Genomic DNA, 15,748 nt, shown 5'->3' on the forward strand with positions numbered 1-15,748 from the left:
ATCCACCACTTCTCTTCCCTGTCAAAAAGTGTTCTTAAATACTATTCCATTTATTGGATTTTCCTAAAGGGAAGAGCGAGGATACAAAAGATCAAGCACTTCATGGCTGGCTGGTAGACTGAGCAGCCTTTCCAGTGTCTTCTAGTAACCTCTACCTAGTGATGAATGAGCCTCTGGACGTTGAGAGGGTCAGTTTGGCTAATACAAAAATTTGAATTCTTCCCTGAGCTATGTAAATCACTTGACTATGTAAAAAGTGGCTGAATGTCCAAGGAGAACTGCCTTTCTTACGAGATTTGTAGTACTTCCTGTCTCCCAACAAGACAGAAATACAAGATTAGCCTTTTTCATGACATTTAAATACGTCTATCTTTTGGTGCCAACTAGAACCAGATGTGTATTGGGTCAGGGGAAAAGAGTTATAAAAGCCGTGGAAAACTCCTTTAAAATGGTTCAGGTTAACTTTGGGGTTAGATCAGACCACTTATTATTTTATGCATCCCTAAATACAGCCTTTTGGAACTGTCAGGTCTTGGAATTTTTCCTAAGGTATAGGGTTTTTTTAGAAATACACATTTCTAACTATGTTGAAATCCCCTCTAGCTGACTTTGCAGAATGTAGAACTCCAGTGAAGCAGGAAAGGTTTAATATCTATTTCAAACATGTTATTATAGTCTGCACTCCCTGTATATTGTGTTGACCTTAACAGGGAGAAATTAAAAATGATTGTTGTACAGGAGGAGACTCAGTGCAGAAGAATCTATAGCTGTCACTGCAGTCCCACTCAGAAGATGAAGTATATAGGGAGGAGAGAGAAGGAAAACAAAAAATGAGCAAATTTGTATTCTAGGCTTCATAGAATGTCAATATGACCATAGAGAAGATGCAAAACACTTGAAGTATACTTTCCTCTTACATCTAATCGTCAAGTTCTGCAGATAAACATCTTGAGTCCCCTGAAAAGGAAGAAGATAGATTTATTGCAGAGGAATAGTCTGCTCCAAGAAAAGGTGTTAGGAATCAATTCCACCCATCAGCAATGGTGTTACACAGTGCAAATCCAGTACTACTCACTGGATAATCATTGTGAATACACTCCGGGTATTCTTTACTTTATAGCACATTAAGCAAGAAGGTGAGCCAGTCTGTTGAACTCAGTGGAAGAGTAAGGCCCTCTGCATCTCATGGATGCATGTCCTCAGTGATTTTTTAATGGCAGATGCAGCAGGTATGCGTTACACCCACCCACGCTGGCAGAGCAAGGAATTGACAACCACAGAGTGGAGGTTCGCTAGTGCTCACAGAGCATCAAAACCAGAGCTGAAGCAGGAGTACCTACCTCCTACTGTCTTCTGCTCAGACCATAAAAGTGCTGGTGTATCAGGTCACAGCCCTCCGTCGTGAGAAATGAGACAGGTGGAGTGAATACTAGCTGGGTAGTTGGAAGTAATGGATGCAAGGAGTTCATCTTTGCTGAGGCTAAAGTCAGGCTTTTTAGAGTCATGAACTCTTATGTGTAAATCTTGAAGGAAGTTTGATACGCTTTCCATGTTTATAAGACCCAAAGACAGGGTTAATTCCTGCTGTTCAGTAGCACAGTGAGCTGCAGTTCCAACTCCAGCTGAATCAAAATGTCCCAAAAAATGTATCTCAGCCCCTGAAAGTTAATGAGGTTATTTTAAAATGCTTTTATGAAATAGTGGTGGTCTTTACTTGCTCTCTTGCTCAAGTGGGTCTTGCAAATGGCTTTCTCTTGTAAATATGATGATGACTACTGAAGCTGGAAGCTTAAAAAGAGCAAGGGATACAGGCACATTGTGATAATATGGTGAGAGCTGGCAGCAATGCTTGGTAGAGTGTGGAATATGTTAGGAGTTAAAAGAAGTTAAAGGAAGAAAGTTGTTTCAGCGTGAGCCACAGAAGCACAGAATCAACAGGGCAAACAATAGGCTCAGCCGTGCAATGTAAAAATGAGTTAAGCAGAGGCGAGTGAAGATGACAATCCCTGAAAGCTGTTCCCTGTGCTGCCAGGCAGCTCCGTAAACCATGAACCCATCTGCTCCCTGTCAGCCCACAGGTGCCTTTCGTATTTGGTGAAAAGATTCCCTTTGGCAGTTTAATAGTGTAGCTGTTACTGTTTGTAGTAATGATGAGATGTCAGTCATCCAGGCAGGGTGTTTAAAAGGAAATTTCTCCTTTATGGCAGGATAATAAGAAGCTGGTGACAGTTTTACATAAAACAGGTAATTGGTGGATAAAGCTTTGCAGATGAGAAATCAAAGGAATCTTTTTCCTAGATCATTTTTTCACATTATGTTTGTACTGGGTTGAGTTCTGAATTGCTTGGTTTTGACTAAGAGAAGTCACTACCATCTTTTGCAGAAAACAGAGAGCTAAGCTGTAGCCATTCTCTGTGAGCACCCTGGGAGGGATACAGAGCAGCAAGTAGACGGGCAGCATGTCAAAGCAAACCCAGGTTGTCTGGGCAGCAGACCAGACTCTTCCATCATGCCAGGGCTCTTGACCTGTGGTGCTTGTCTGCAGTAGCCCCAGCAGAACCCACCACTCCAGGTCCCAGGTGGGGTATGAGCATCGCAAAGGGGATCCGAGGAGCCTCTCTGCCTCCTGCCCCCTACAGCAGTGTTGGAGAAGACCAAAAGCCATGTCAGGAGAATAGGTGTCAAAGTTGTCGCTGTTTGCCTCCCTAGGTATAGAGGCATAACATGCTGACGCAGCATGCATGCTGCACATTGTAAAACCTCCTGGTACTGTATCAGAGTGGCTTTTCTCCTTTCCACCCCCCCAGAATGCCTCTGGCACACAGATGTACCAGAGGGCCCTGAATTTGTATCAGAGTTCAGTTTTTAAACTTAGAGCTTACTCATTTTTATCATATCAAGCTAAAACTTTTCATGACTCTAGTAGATAGTTCCACATTTCATTGTTAGCTTGGGCTTGAAGAAGTGAAAGGCTCAGTAACCATTAGCTGGAACCATTACTGCCTGGAAAAAAGGAATAAGTTTCATTTTGCATCCCGTCAGTCAGGTGTGTTAGATGCTGCTCTGATAGTTGCATTGCAGGAAGGCAGAGCTCTGCTGTGGATGTTGTGGGTGACATGGAGCATAAGCTTCTGAAATGTTTATGGAAGACTGATCCTCTCAAGTTTTCTCATGTCCTTCGGTGAAAGAAATAATTTGTAGTCCTCTTTCCAAATGAATTCATAAGATACATGCGCATAATGTTTTCACCCCACAGGATAACTCTGAGAGCTAGCAAAGGTTCCAGGCCTTAGTATGTTGGGTTCAGTGGTCCTTTCCTCTATACTTTGTCTGCTCTGCCATTAAATTTAATACTTCATTTTTCTTACGGGTAACAAAAAAAAAAAAGAAGGTTGGAGGCACAAGCTATGGTCTTATGAGCATGCATTGTTGCTGACCAACGCTTTAGTTTGTCTACCAAGGCATGTTCTTCAAAGTCAAATTTTCTAGGTTCCTCTTCTCAGAGGCCTTTGCTTTATTTCCCCAAAGTGGAACAAAACCTGTTGAATTTAAGATAGTAACCCTCATCTTCCAGGGACTCAGACGAGAGCCTGCTTTCTCGCAGAAGTCCAATGCTGCAAACCACTCACTGTGAGAGACAAGGCAGACTTTCTTCCCTCTTGTGTGCCTAGCTGGCTCCCTACACTCCTGAGCTCTGTAGATCACCGATATGAGGACCATAGATAAAAGGGTTGGTTTGTTGGGTTTTTTTTTTTTTGCTTGACTTCCAAAGAATCTCTCACTCCAGCTGAGTTATTTGCTGCTGGCTAAAACCAGTTCTTCTAAGAATAGTATGTCTTCGATTCATCACCTGAACTATGTAAATGAGGCTGAATCCAAATCTTCTTAAAAGGAAAGCTACCCTACAGATAAAGCTGTATTTGGGCAGAGCCTGTCCACTAACTCAGCCAGGCTGGCTCGTGCCAGTAGGCTGATGTGAGAGGCACCAGCTTTCACCCACAAAAGTTGAGTGGCAGAGGAAAGCTCCTGATTTGTAAAGGTTTTCTTTTATAGGAAAGATATCCTAACGTGGCTCCAGAAAGAAGATCGTAGATGTGATTTTAATGAGCTAACCATCCAGTTATTTGAGCATCTCTATACAGAAAGTATAAGGGAATGTAGGAGCCTACATGCCTTTCACTTTCCAAGTCTCCCATAGCCCAAGAAATGGTAAAAGTATGCAGCTGACAGTGGAGATGTTTTAGGTATTTTAGGTATTATTAAATCATAACAGCTTTTTACGCATAAGTTGGACAGTTAGCAATGTAAAATGACAGTCAGTGGGTTTTTTTCCCTTTTTTATCTTGGAATCAATGCAAAATATCTGAACGTAGTTGCTTTAGGTCAGTTGTTACACCTGTCCCTTTCTCTCCTCTCCTTTTTTCTACGCTGTTTCTGGTACGAGACCTCTTGCATGTGGTGCTGTTGAAATCATAGAGTAGCTAAAATGTGGAGATGTACAGATCTGCTTATCCATCTTCAAGAAAGATGAATTCAGAACTGCAGAGAGAGCTGCAAAAAGCATCGTGAGACAGCTGTTCTTGTTCAGCCTGGCAAAAGGGAGCCTGAGAGAGCCTGAGTGCATTTGATGATTGTAACAAGTTGGTATATAGCCAGGAGAGAGCATGGCTAAAGGACAATGCTGGCACAAGTAGAAAGGAATAAACAGCGGCTTGAAATACATTTAGCCTGGAAATTAAAGGAAGCTTTCTAACAATTAGAATGGGTCTTTTCTTGAACAGAATTTTAGTAGCAATAGCAGGAGCAAAAAATGGAGCTGGTTACGTCTGAAGTTTATGAAAGGATTTGTGTGAGTTGACCACCTGCATCAGCACAGTCAGTGAGTCAAAAAGCAAGACAAAAGACACCTTGTCTTGCTCTGTGTCGCATGTTTCTGAATGACAGCTTCTCGGTTTTGATTAATCAAAATACAGCTCTCTGCATAGGTTGGAAAGGAAATTCACAATTCTCAAAACTCTTATTGAGTTTCAGTTAGCAGGGAGTCATCCTGCAAAAGACAACAAATTATACTTCATTTCCAACTTCCATTTTAGATAGTGTTACTCCACTGAGTTGTGCTCATCTTCCAGGAGAAGGGTGCTTTGCAGTTGACATAGGTTGTACGCTTGTGCTGCAGCACTACTGGTTTTCTCTGAGCTTGCTTCATGTCACTGCTCTAGCTGTAGAAACAAAAATACCAGTACTGTATGACATACATTTTGTATGACAAAATCCTGGGGTAGAAAAGCTTTGGCCTTCGGCTCCTTAGAAGTTCACAAAAGTAAAGAAAAAATTCTTGTATTATTCAGCCCAGTCATGTATGGCTTCTGAAACTATTCCCAGGGTTTTCGTAGGTCCATTTGGTTCAGAGTTTGCAAAAGGTCCCACGTTTAGCTTCCAAAATAAGTCATCTGATTTTTGCAGTGCATATGGCACACTGGCATCTCTCTGTCAGTCTTTGAGACTTGGTGAGTCCCCACAAGAGCTGTTGTATACTGAGTACTTTGTAACCCTGACCATCATTTAGGTGTTTACATGAGAACACAGCTTTCTTAAGAGTCTGGCCCCAATCACAGTTTCTGTGAAGAAGAAAATCTGGTCTCAAAGTGAGCTTTCTTGAAAATCTGGCCTTTGGAAAATTTATTCTAAACATAAACATGTTATTGATCCAAATGCTTAATGAGACATTAACATTTGCTTTGCTTTCCTATTTAAAGAGTAATTTATAGGCACATTGCTTTTACAGCAGATGTCTTGATCAAGGCAGCAGTGAATAAAAGATATTCCTATCTGATGGTCTTTTGGAGACCTTTTATTAAAAGGTCAGTTCGTGATGAACAGATGTCTACATTAAGAAAAAACAACTGCAATAAAAATACATTGCAGCTGGTACTGAGGTACCTGGGGGATTGGCTTGAACAAATAGATGGGTCTGAACTGATTCAGGTACCTCCTTGTTTTGGCAAAATATGTGAAAGAAAGAGCAGGCATCAAGGGTCCATATTCAACCAGAATTATGTTAGGGAGGTACAACTACAGCATAATTGTGTCAAGCCATTTGCAGACATCAGACTGTCCCTGTCATTGTTCAAGGTCAAGCCACTGTTGCCCTTATTAGTTATTTGCATTACTACAGTACTTACATATATACCAGGAATTTATTGTAGTCTCTTACATGAATGCAGAAAACCACAAAAAAATTCCAGCAGACTTGCAGAAAAAGAGAGGAGACTGTCTTTAGGCACTGAAAAACAAGAGGGGACCAGACCAGGGTAACGAGCACGATGCTGGCTGCCTAAAAGTTGTCAGCTTTGGCATCACAGCAGAGGGGAATTTGTGAATTTACAGTCAGTAAATGTTCACAAAGCCTGAGGGGCAGCAGAGGAAAAGCAATGAAAAGCATCTAGTTCAAAACTTAGCTTGTTGCTGGCAAAAGCTAGTATAATGGACTGGTCAGGTAGGAACTGGAAATCTGTATCTCAAGAGTAAATGAGAAACAATAGTTTGAGCAAGATCAGACTACACTGAGAGCAGTCAAGTTTGTATCTGATGAGATAAAAAAGATGAAGCTAACAAAGATAAAAACAACAAAGCTAGTAAGATGCCAAGAGGGACGATATGGTCAAAGGCAGCCATCTTCACCACAGCTTTCCTCATGGCTATGAAAAAGAAGATTCATTGGTCAAGGGCATGTATGTAATCAAGGGGCAGTCAAGACTCCATGAGAGCTGTAACTGTCTGAGCAGGTAGGATGCTGCTGTGCAGAAAGAGTCTGCCAGTCTTTGATACGATGTCCATAACAGTATGGAAAGAGCTGTCCTGGATAAAGATGACATCCCACTGATGGCAAGGTATTTTGGTTAAAACCAGTGTTATATAAATTGCTAGTTTTAATCACAACTGAAGTCTGCAAGCAAGAACCTTGATGTGAATTAACTGTTCCAATTTTGTTTTCCATTTATAGTTTTTAGTCATTTCTCTAGACAAAATTTGAAAATTATTAGTTGGTTGTCACTAAGATGTGTTTAGTTGCAATTAAGTAAAGCTTTAGCCTTATATTTTGTATTTTTTTTCCTGAATCAGAAGAGAAATTCTAATACACATGATCTAATCAGTTACATAGTTTAACGTAGCTTGACTGAGATTCTAAATAATTGCACTGTATTACTTCAGAATATGGTGAGTGGTGTATTCCTTTTTACTAGGTTATCGTCTCTTTTTAATATTTTCTCTACTAATATGACTGGAAACAAAACACAGTAATGGTGTATAAGGACACAAGTTTTAAATTCTTACTAGTAAATAAAATTTTAGCATGCTGGACCCATAAGTAAAAGGTATATCAAAGAATTGTTTACACTTAAAATTCTTTCTGATCATCATGTCCTTCAGTATCTTCAAAATACGAAATATTGTCTTTTCTTGCCATGTTTGTAATGAATGGAATTAAAATTTTTAAATGTCCTGCTTTTTCAGAATTATATCAGTTTTTCAACTTTGAATGAAGGTAGGTAGAATTTCACAAGGAGGTGCTTTTTGCTATAAAAGAGAAGAGCAAAATGTAACAAATATGTATGTTTCTTTCTTCTTCCAAAGTCTTTCTCTGGTCGAAAGCTCTTTTTCTGGAAAAGTAAGAGGCCGCACAAGAATCTGTGCTTAAAATAATCTGTTTGAAAGCTGTAAAAGGTTGCTATGCAATGTTTTTTGCAAAACATTAGCAAGAACATACTGGTCTACAACGGGCTGGAAATAAAGGGGGAAGACACCGGACAGTTAATGTTAATTTCTTCAGTTCTTCAGGAGACATATGTGTGCATGTTGCTTTTAATAACTGCAGGTGATGCATTAGATTCATGTTAACAAGCCTTAAGCTAGAGGTTGAAAAGGCTTTGTTTCCAAGATGAAGAATGTCATTGTTGTCCAACACATTATTTGTTTCATCTACTCTCTTAAAGTGAAAAGGTGCTGCTTATCTCTTGGGAATCATTTACATGGGAAGGAAGAGAGCAAGGAACAGACAGGAGATCAAGGAACAGCCATTTAATATGTGTAAGAGTGAGGCTTAAATAGGAACATACTATTTAAGCCTCAGTGAAGAGGCTTAAATAGAAATTAATTGGTTTCCTCTCGAATCATAAGAGGCTGTTAGGAGTCCTTACAATATTTGTTTGGTTCCTTTCTTCCCCAACCATTGTAGTTTTTAGTAAGATGCAAATAACGTCCATATGATTGAGATGGTATACTCTCGCTTTTATAATATCCTTTTCCTGCAAGGTTTGGGAAGGCTATCTTCAGACCAAATGGGCCCAGAACTGGTGTAATCGAAAAGATAAAGATTCCCCCGTGAGAACTTTAGCTGTTCCCGTCTCAGAACAGCTAGTCTTACAGCCATAGTGATTATGTTGCAAAATTTTATGTTGACTATAAAGGGCTCACCTAAATTAAGATTACAATTGGCATTTAGCATGCACTTTTGAAGTTAATTTCCTGGTCATCCCCACTTACTCTTCTTTGGTTTGCAAAGCACACAAGCCAGGTTTTTTTTTGGATGAAGCTAAGCCAAAAGATGCATTCAGGAGCTTGTGTTCCCACCAGGACTGGGCATGCGATCTACAGAACTAGCCTGAAGCTAGTTCAAAGCCAAGTCTCCCGAAATGCACATTGTGGTCATTGGGTCCTCGCTGCTACCTCTTTCACTCTACAGAGCCATTCCTATTGCACGGCACAATGTAGATCCTGTCCAAATGCCCGTTGACTAAGGAACTGCTGATTTTTGAAAGTGCAGTCTTGTAACAGAACCCAAAGAGCCTGCAGAAGAGGACAGCATTCCCATGGCAAATGATATCCTCTTTGATTTAGCTTCATCTCTTTTCTGAAGAGTAGAAACACCCTGGGGAAGATACCCAAAATAAAGTTGCTATGAGCAAGCAGCTCAGGAGAAAAATTCCGGGGAAAAATTCAGCTGCATAGCCATATTTGAACCCGTGGCTGAGAGAATGGCCCTGCTCACATTCAGATTCACATGAATCTGAGTTTTATAGTCTGTTGATCTCAGAGGGCTGGAAAGAAGCCGAGGGAATTTGTTAGAGGAGTAAATGGCATTTCCCTTGTTTAGTTTGCAGCCAGCAGTCTAGTTGGGGATACTGAATGTTAGGGGTGATCCTTGGAGGTCAAGAATGGATGAGACTGAGAGAAGTGCTGGGCAAAAATCTTCCACGAGAAGGACTTGAATTGAGATGGTACTTCAATAAGAGGCAGAGAAGATGGCTCTCTTATTGAGCATCTCCCAGAGAAGACACTAGAACAGGTCTCCCAGAGAAGCTGTGGCTGCCCCATCCCTGGAGGTGTTCAAGGCCAGGCTGGATGGGGCTTTGAGCAACCTGGTCTAGCGGGAGGTGTCCCTGCCCATGGCAGGGGGGTTGGAACTAGATGATCTTTAAGGTCCCTTCCAACTCTAACCATTTGATGATTCTGTGACTCTAAGATGAAGTTTCTCCTGATTCCCAAAAGCTCAAGCAGCAAAAAGTAATCATTGTTGTCAGGCTTGCCGTTGAATGTACGTGGTATATGTCTGTGTCAGTTGGCTTCTGTTCACTTTCTTATCTATAGAGAGCACTACTGATCACTGCCCAGAAACACCGGCATCCCATGCTCCACCACTACCCAAGCCTAAGCCTAAACCTAAAAAAGCTCCGCTACCACCAAAAAATGCTAGTGCCGCTTCCACCACCACCACCAGCCATAAGAGTAACGAAGCACCTCATACTAAAAAAAAGGGAAAGGCTCCTGCTAAGCAGCCTCCTCTCCCACCGCCCAAGCCAACAAGTCACGGTGCGAACCGAGAAGCTGGTGAGTACTGCAGAGGCAGTGCCAGTTGCAGTGGGTGCATGTGCATGGGGGCGCTTGGCTTGGTCTTACCATAACTTCTGCCTTTGTACGTAGCAGTGTTACTGAAGGGCATGCCACCGATATTTTATAGCTCGCTCTGGTTTTGCTGTCTGCAAACACCCCAGACAGCGGACAAATCACTTCGCTGTTTAATGAACTTATAATGCACAACACCAAGCACATATATTGAATTCCCAGCTCAAGTGTGAATGCCGGCAACAAAATGACTCAGAGAACTGCTGAAGAATCAGCAGGAAAAAAAGGTGACTTCTGAAACCAAACATGAGTTGACCCAAAGTAAAACCACCTTGGTATCGCTGTAACTTTCTGCTGGAACTATCTACTATTCTGATAAGTTTGACAGGATTACAAGATCTCAAAGAGGTAAAGGATAAAACCATGAAGATATCTTTAAAGACTGTTGAGTAGCAGTTGTTTTAGCTGCAAAAATAAAAATAATTATAACTCATTAGAAAGGGCCAGGCTTCCCTGGGCCAGTTGATGGCTTACTGTGATTCTAAATACACACTGGAAATGGAAAATGTCCATCATCAGGCACACAGAAGATGTGTTTATCACTACTTTTTCAAAATGAAATTCAGCAGTGATGCTAGATTATAGATTATAGGTAGCTGTTCTTAAGGTACTGATCTCGAGTTGAAATGGTTGGAATTTAGACAATGACCAAAATGAAGACATCCAAATATAATTTGAACACAAGCAGTATTATGATAAATGTACTGTATATATGCATTGGCCAAGTTATACAAGCTTTATGTTTCCAATCCTTTGTCAGTCTTTCAAAGCCCTTCAGTCCCTCCAGTTTTCTGTCCAAGTATACCTCTTCCTAGCTTGTACATTTTGGCATGTTTTGTGTTTGAAGCACACAGAAGAGGACAGTTGGAAAACATTGCAAGACTGCTAGAGTTACAATAATAACTTTGCCATAAAATATCCATTAACTTGGTATTAACTGTCCCTACTACATCAGACAACCACAAGAATAAATATTTTGAAAACCCCAAATTTGCTGCTTGTATTTCTTGTTCAGCAGGAAATCTCAGTTCTTCCCAGGTGAAGGAACCTTACAACAGCAGAACTTTCAGAATTGAAACAACCCATCACATAAAGAAATGTTTAGACCAATGGTTGGTAACAAGCTCTCAGGTATCTCAGTTCTTAAATTAAAATACATTCAGATTCCAGATTTGTCTTTCAGTAGCCTTGCTGAAATTTTATGCAATGCTTGAGACCATATGGGTATAAAACATATCGCTATATTCCTTATATAAAATAGTACATATTCTACTGGTAATTTCTTCCGTTAGGTACATTATGTTCATTTGAAGGGCAATACTTAATAAATAAAGCTGATCAGGAGCAGTATTTAGTACAAGAGATTTATCAGATCCTTGTGAAAGTGAACACATGATGCAGTCGATGATCCATCCCATGAAGGAGAAGAGGAATATGAGTAACAGCTGAGCCAAGGCTCTCCTGAGGGCACCACAGCAGGTTTCCAAACTGAAATAGCAAAGTTGGGAGAAGGGGGGATTTAAACATAAGCATGGACATGTGCCAGAAAGCAAGTAACAGCCATGAAATTTTTTATTTAAACAAAATCCAAATCTTCTACTGAAAAAGAGGCATGACAGAAAATTGTCAGCCAGCCCAGTCAAAATCAACAATAGCAATAGCACTTTTGACCCACATGAAAGTGTAGGGGGGATTTTCCCTGGGAGAAGTCTTTCAAGTTGCTGTATCTAATTGCAGGTCTAGAGGGGTTCTGAGAATAATGTAAGGGTTTTTTCAATGGAAACATCTTTTGACATTTTCCCAGCACCAATTACAGTGTGGCTGTATATTGGTATTATGTTGGTGTTCTTAAGTGTAAGCATGTAGCTGGTTCTGCTGACCTCCAGCCTGTGTTTAAGTGCTTTGCTGGATCGGAACCAGAGCCCTTTCTTAATACCATCCAGTTACTCAGTAAGGTTTCTGCTAAATAATATGCAGGTTGGAGCCACCATGTATTTCCACTGCAATTACGAACTGCTGCCTATACCGTTTCTTTGCTTCCTTTTGTTTTGCCGGTAAGTTAAGTCAGTGATTTGTAGTCGGTGTGGATGATTAGCGCAGCATCGGTGGATTCTGTACTGTGCCCTTTGCACTTACCTTGCAGCACAAAGAGGGACAGTGATTTGCCTGAAGTGAGGAGCTTCTGCGGATTTTTCCAGATGTACTGAAAGCCTCACAGCACTCCAAATGTTTATAAACCATAACATTCAGCTACAGAAGAGAACAGTATAATGTGTCTTCTGAATTATTTTCCGTCTTCTTTGAGGCTGAGAACAGTCTCACTGTGAAAGCTAGTTTTATATCGTGAGCTTATTATGGCCAGTATCTGTATTTTGGTTCCATCCTAATCTGCTGGGGCTTTGTTTTTATTTAAATGCTTATAAGTAAAGTAGGCCTTTCAGCAGATTTCTATTACAGCTTTCTGTTTTACTCAGTAAGCTTAGCCGCAAGGCTGCTGTGTAGCTTTATAATGCTTTCATTTGTTCTCTTGAGGTTAATGCATTTTTACTGCAGCAGAAGTGTTTGAGTTGGATGCATTTTGTGATGAGAAGGGCTGAATCGTTAGACGGTTGTCATTTTTATTGCTTTTTAAATGAAAGGCAGAAGTCTGAAGCTCCCAGTCCAGATGATGGGCGCATCAACACAGCAATCAGACGTGTGACTGGAATGCACACGGGCGTGCAGGCTAACTCAGATCTCTTGCAAACTTAGGCATTGAGACATACATGCTTCAATATAATAAGCAGCACAGGGTTAAACAACAACATCCCTGGCCAGCGTGTACAGCTAGTGTCAAAACTTTGTGTCACTACATTTTCAGGGCTACCTGAGTTGGTCACTGGTAAGACAAAGACCTCCATCTGGAATTATTCAGCCTGGAGAAAAGAAGGCTGACGGGAGACCTTATCGCTCTCTACAACTACCTGAAAGGAGGTTGTAGAGAGGCGGGGGTTGGTCTCTTCTCCCAAGTCACAGGCAATAGGACAAGAGGAAATGGCCTCAAGTTGCACCAGGGAAGGTTCAGATTGGATATTAGGAAAAATTTTTACACTGAAAGGGTTATTAAGCCTTGGAACGGGCTGCCCAGGGGAGTGATTGAGGCACCATCCCTGGAGGTATTTAAAAGACGGGTTGACATAGTGCTTAGTGACACGGTTTAGTGATGGGTTTTTTGTTTTTGTCAGAGTTGGGTTGATGGTTGGACTAGATGATCTTAAAGGTCCTTTTCAACCGACACAATTCCAGGATTCTATGATTCTATATACAGGAGGCTTTCAGTGCCTCGTCCTTTCTGGAGACAATTTGTGCAGAGTAAGATCAGTGGTTTCTGCGTCTGTTTCATGGACATGCCCAGCTGGACCTGAAAGCACATCTTGTTTTGCTGTCCTCTGCTGCTTGCCATTAACTGGGAGCACACAATTTGCAATAACGTTGTGAAAGGTAATAAACTGATATCCATAATGGCCCTGAGGTGTTCATTGAAAAACATAAGGAAAATCATGGTGTTCTAGTGCTCAGACCAAAAATTCACATAATAGAAAAGGTCAGGCAGTTTTCTCTGTCTGGTAGCATTTGTTTTTTTAAACAGGGCACTAAACACATATTGGAATTTGTAGATGATGTCCAGGCAAGTTGTAATGGGCCAATGCAGAATGCTAGAATCAAACTCTTACCCATTCACGAGGCTGAACTCTTACCCATTCACCCAGGCTGATCCCCTCCACTGTTCTTGGGCAAGTATTTACTGTTTCCGTCTTTCCTACCTCAAAGGTGAAATTTGAACTGCAACATTTACTCATCTCAAGCATATAGATGGAGGATTGTAGAAGTATCAAGTGTAATTTTCTCATTTTTAAAATACCAGCACTCGTGAATCCATGCAGAAAGCACAGTGAAAAAAATCATATAGTTGCAAGACTGTAAAATGCTTTGTCTTTTCTTATTTTAGCTAGTTCCTCTCATGCAAAAAAACCACCGGTCTCCAAGTCCTCTTCATCACCATCTCCTTCATCCACATCATCTCATCCCAAAGCCTCTAAGGAGACTTCCAGCAAATCGGGCACATCAGGGACTCCCAGGGGCAAGAAAAAACCTGGGAAACAGTCAGCCCCACGAACAGCGCCGGATGGGGCTGCCGCCTCCCCCTCGGGTGCCACAGCCAACAGGTTGGAAGCCAAGACAGAAAAACCTGAGCCTCAGCAACCTTCCATAGTGATTTCTGAGACGGAGGACGCAGATCAACCGAGCAAGCTCGTTGTCCCCCCTCCTCCCACTGCTGCTCCTCCTCCACCTCCACTCCCACCTCCTTTTCCTGCTGCGGCCGCTCAGCCCGTTGTTTCCTCAGATGCCCAAGATGTGTCAGACGGCTGCATGGCAGGGCCAGCCGTCCCCGGGTCAGATACTAAACCTCTTCTCCAGACTGAGCATGGCACAGATGAGAGCCTGAGCAGTACGGCCCTAGACAGCAGCCCAGATGCTAGTGGAGAAGACACTAAAAGGTAAGACGGTGTGGCTGTCATGGGTAAGTGGCAGGACCCACAGCCAAGGCAGCCACATTTCTTCTCATAAGGGACACTGTGGGCACGTAGGGATCTCTTCTGTTTCTTCTGAAAGAGGGGAGATTTAGATTAGATACTAGAAAGAAATTCTTTACTGTGAAGGTGGTGAGACACTGGAAGAGGTTGCCCAGAGAAGCTGTGGATGCCCCATCCCTGGAAGTGTTCAAGGCCAGGCTGGATGGGGCTTTGAGCAACCTGCTCTAGTGGGAGGTGTCCCTGCCCATGCCAGGGGGGTTGGAACTGGATGATCTTTAAGGTCCCTTCCAACTCTAACCATTCTATGATTCCGTGATTCTGCTGACTGGTAACAGTTTGTCTCCTTTTCTTGGAGGCCCAGAGCAGCGTTGCATCCCAGCACAATTTATTCTTTGCCAATGTCTTTGAGCCGTTCACATGCAGTGCCTCATGTTTCCCCAGAAGCTCATTGCTCCTAACCTGCCTCCTGTGCCGTTACGTGGCTTAATGTGACCACTGCGGTTGGCAGTTCAGCTAGCAGCTGGTAACATTTTTATTTCTCTCTCATAAAGAGAGGGATATTTTTATTTCTCTCTCTAACAAGAAATGATGCTGAATTACAAGGGGGGTTTACTTTTTGTGTGGATATCATTAAATATCTCACTATTAAAGCTCTCAATTCAGTAGCTGAATTTACTTGCAGACTTGAAAATGACATTTTCAGGCTTTGGTTAGTAGGTGTTTGGTTTGTCACTGCCTAATGGCTTGTCTACGTCTCAGATAACTATAAAATTTAGTCAAGAGCAAGGTCATCATTACATTTTTTTTCAGCAAAATATCTGGCAGCAATAAACAAACTGACTTATTAATCTGTATTTTCCCTGCCACGAGAACCAGTATCTTGCATAGCAACCCAAGAGAGTTTAGCGTAGATGCCAGTGGCCTGGAGACTTTCCTTTAAATTCTTGCTGGTATCTCTGTGCCAGCATTGTGTTCCCATGCTGCTTCTCCCCTTACTCTACCCTTCCTTTACATAAAGATTTTCCCAAGGCAGAGAACACTCTGCTGCTGATTTCCATGTTCATCAGTGACGGACGTGAACATTTTGGACTCAGCAGCAGTAAAACTGTATCTACAATAGAGTTAGGCTTCCACAACCAGAAGCTTTGCACTCCCATCCACTCTCCAGCTCGCTTCTCTCGCTCCCAACTGTATGAGCCGTTTTTCTCTTC

At 41.8% G+C, this 15,748-nt stretch overlaps 1 protein-coding gene across 2 annotated transcripts in view; it reads left to right on the forward strand.

Moving 5' to 3' along the window:
- The window catches only part of PHACTR2 (phosphatase and actin regulator 2), a 78,962-nt gene that overhangs the window by 41,677 nt on the left and 21,537 nt on the right, over window positions 1-15,748 (forward strand). Inside the window, exons 5-6 of one of the 2 annotated variants that reach the window (XM_074167354.1) lie at window positions 9,649-9,888; window positions 13,952-14,501. In XM_074167354.1, coding sequence (XP_074023455.1) covers window positions 9,649-9,888; window positions 13,952-14,501 — 790 coding nt within the window. The remainder of the gene's footprint in view (window positions 1-9,648; window positions 9,889-13,951; window positions 14,502-15,748) is intronic. The other variant, XM_074167359.1, reaches the window with a different exon arrangement.

Source organism: Numenius arquata, chromosome 2 (genome assembly GCF_964106895.1).
Source record: "Numenius arquata chromosome 2, bNumArq3.hap1.1, whole genome shotgun sequence".
Classification (NCBI taxonomy): Eukaryota; Metazoa; Chordata; class Aves; order Charadriiformes; family Scolopacidae; genus Numenius; species Numenius arquata.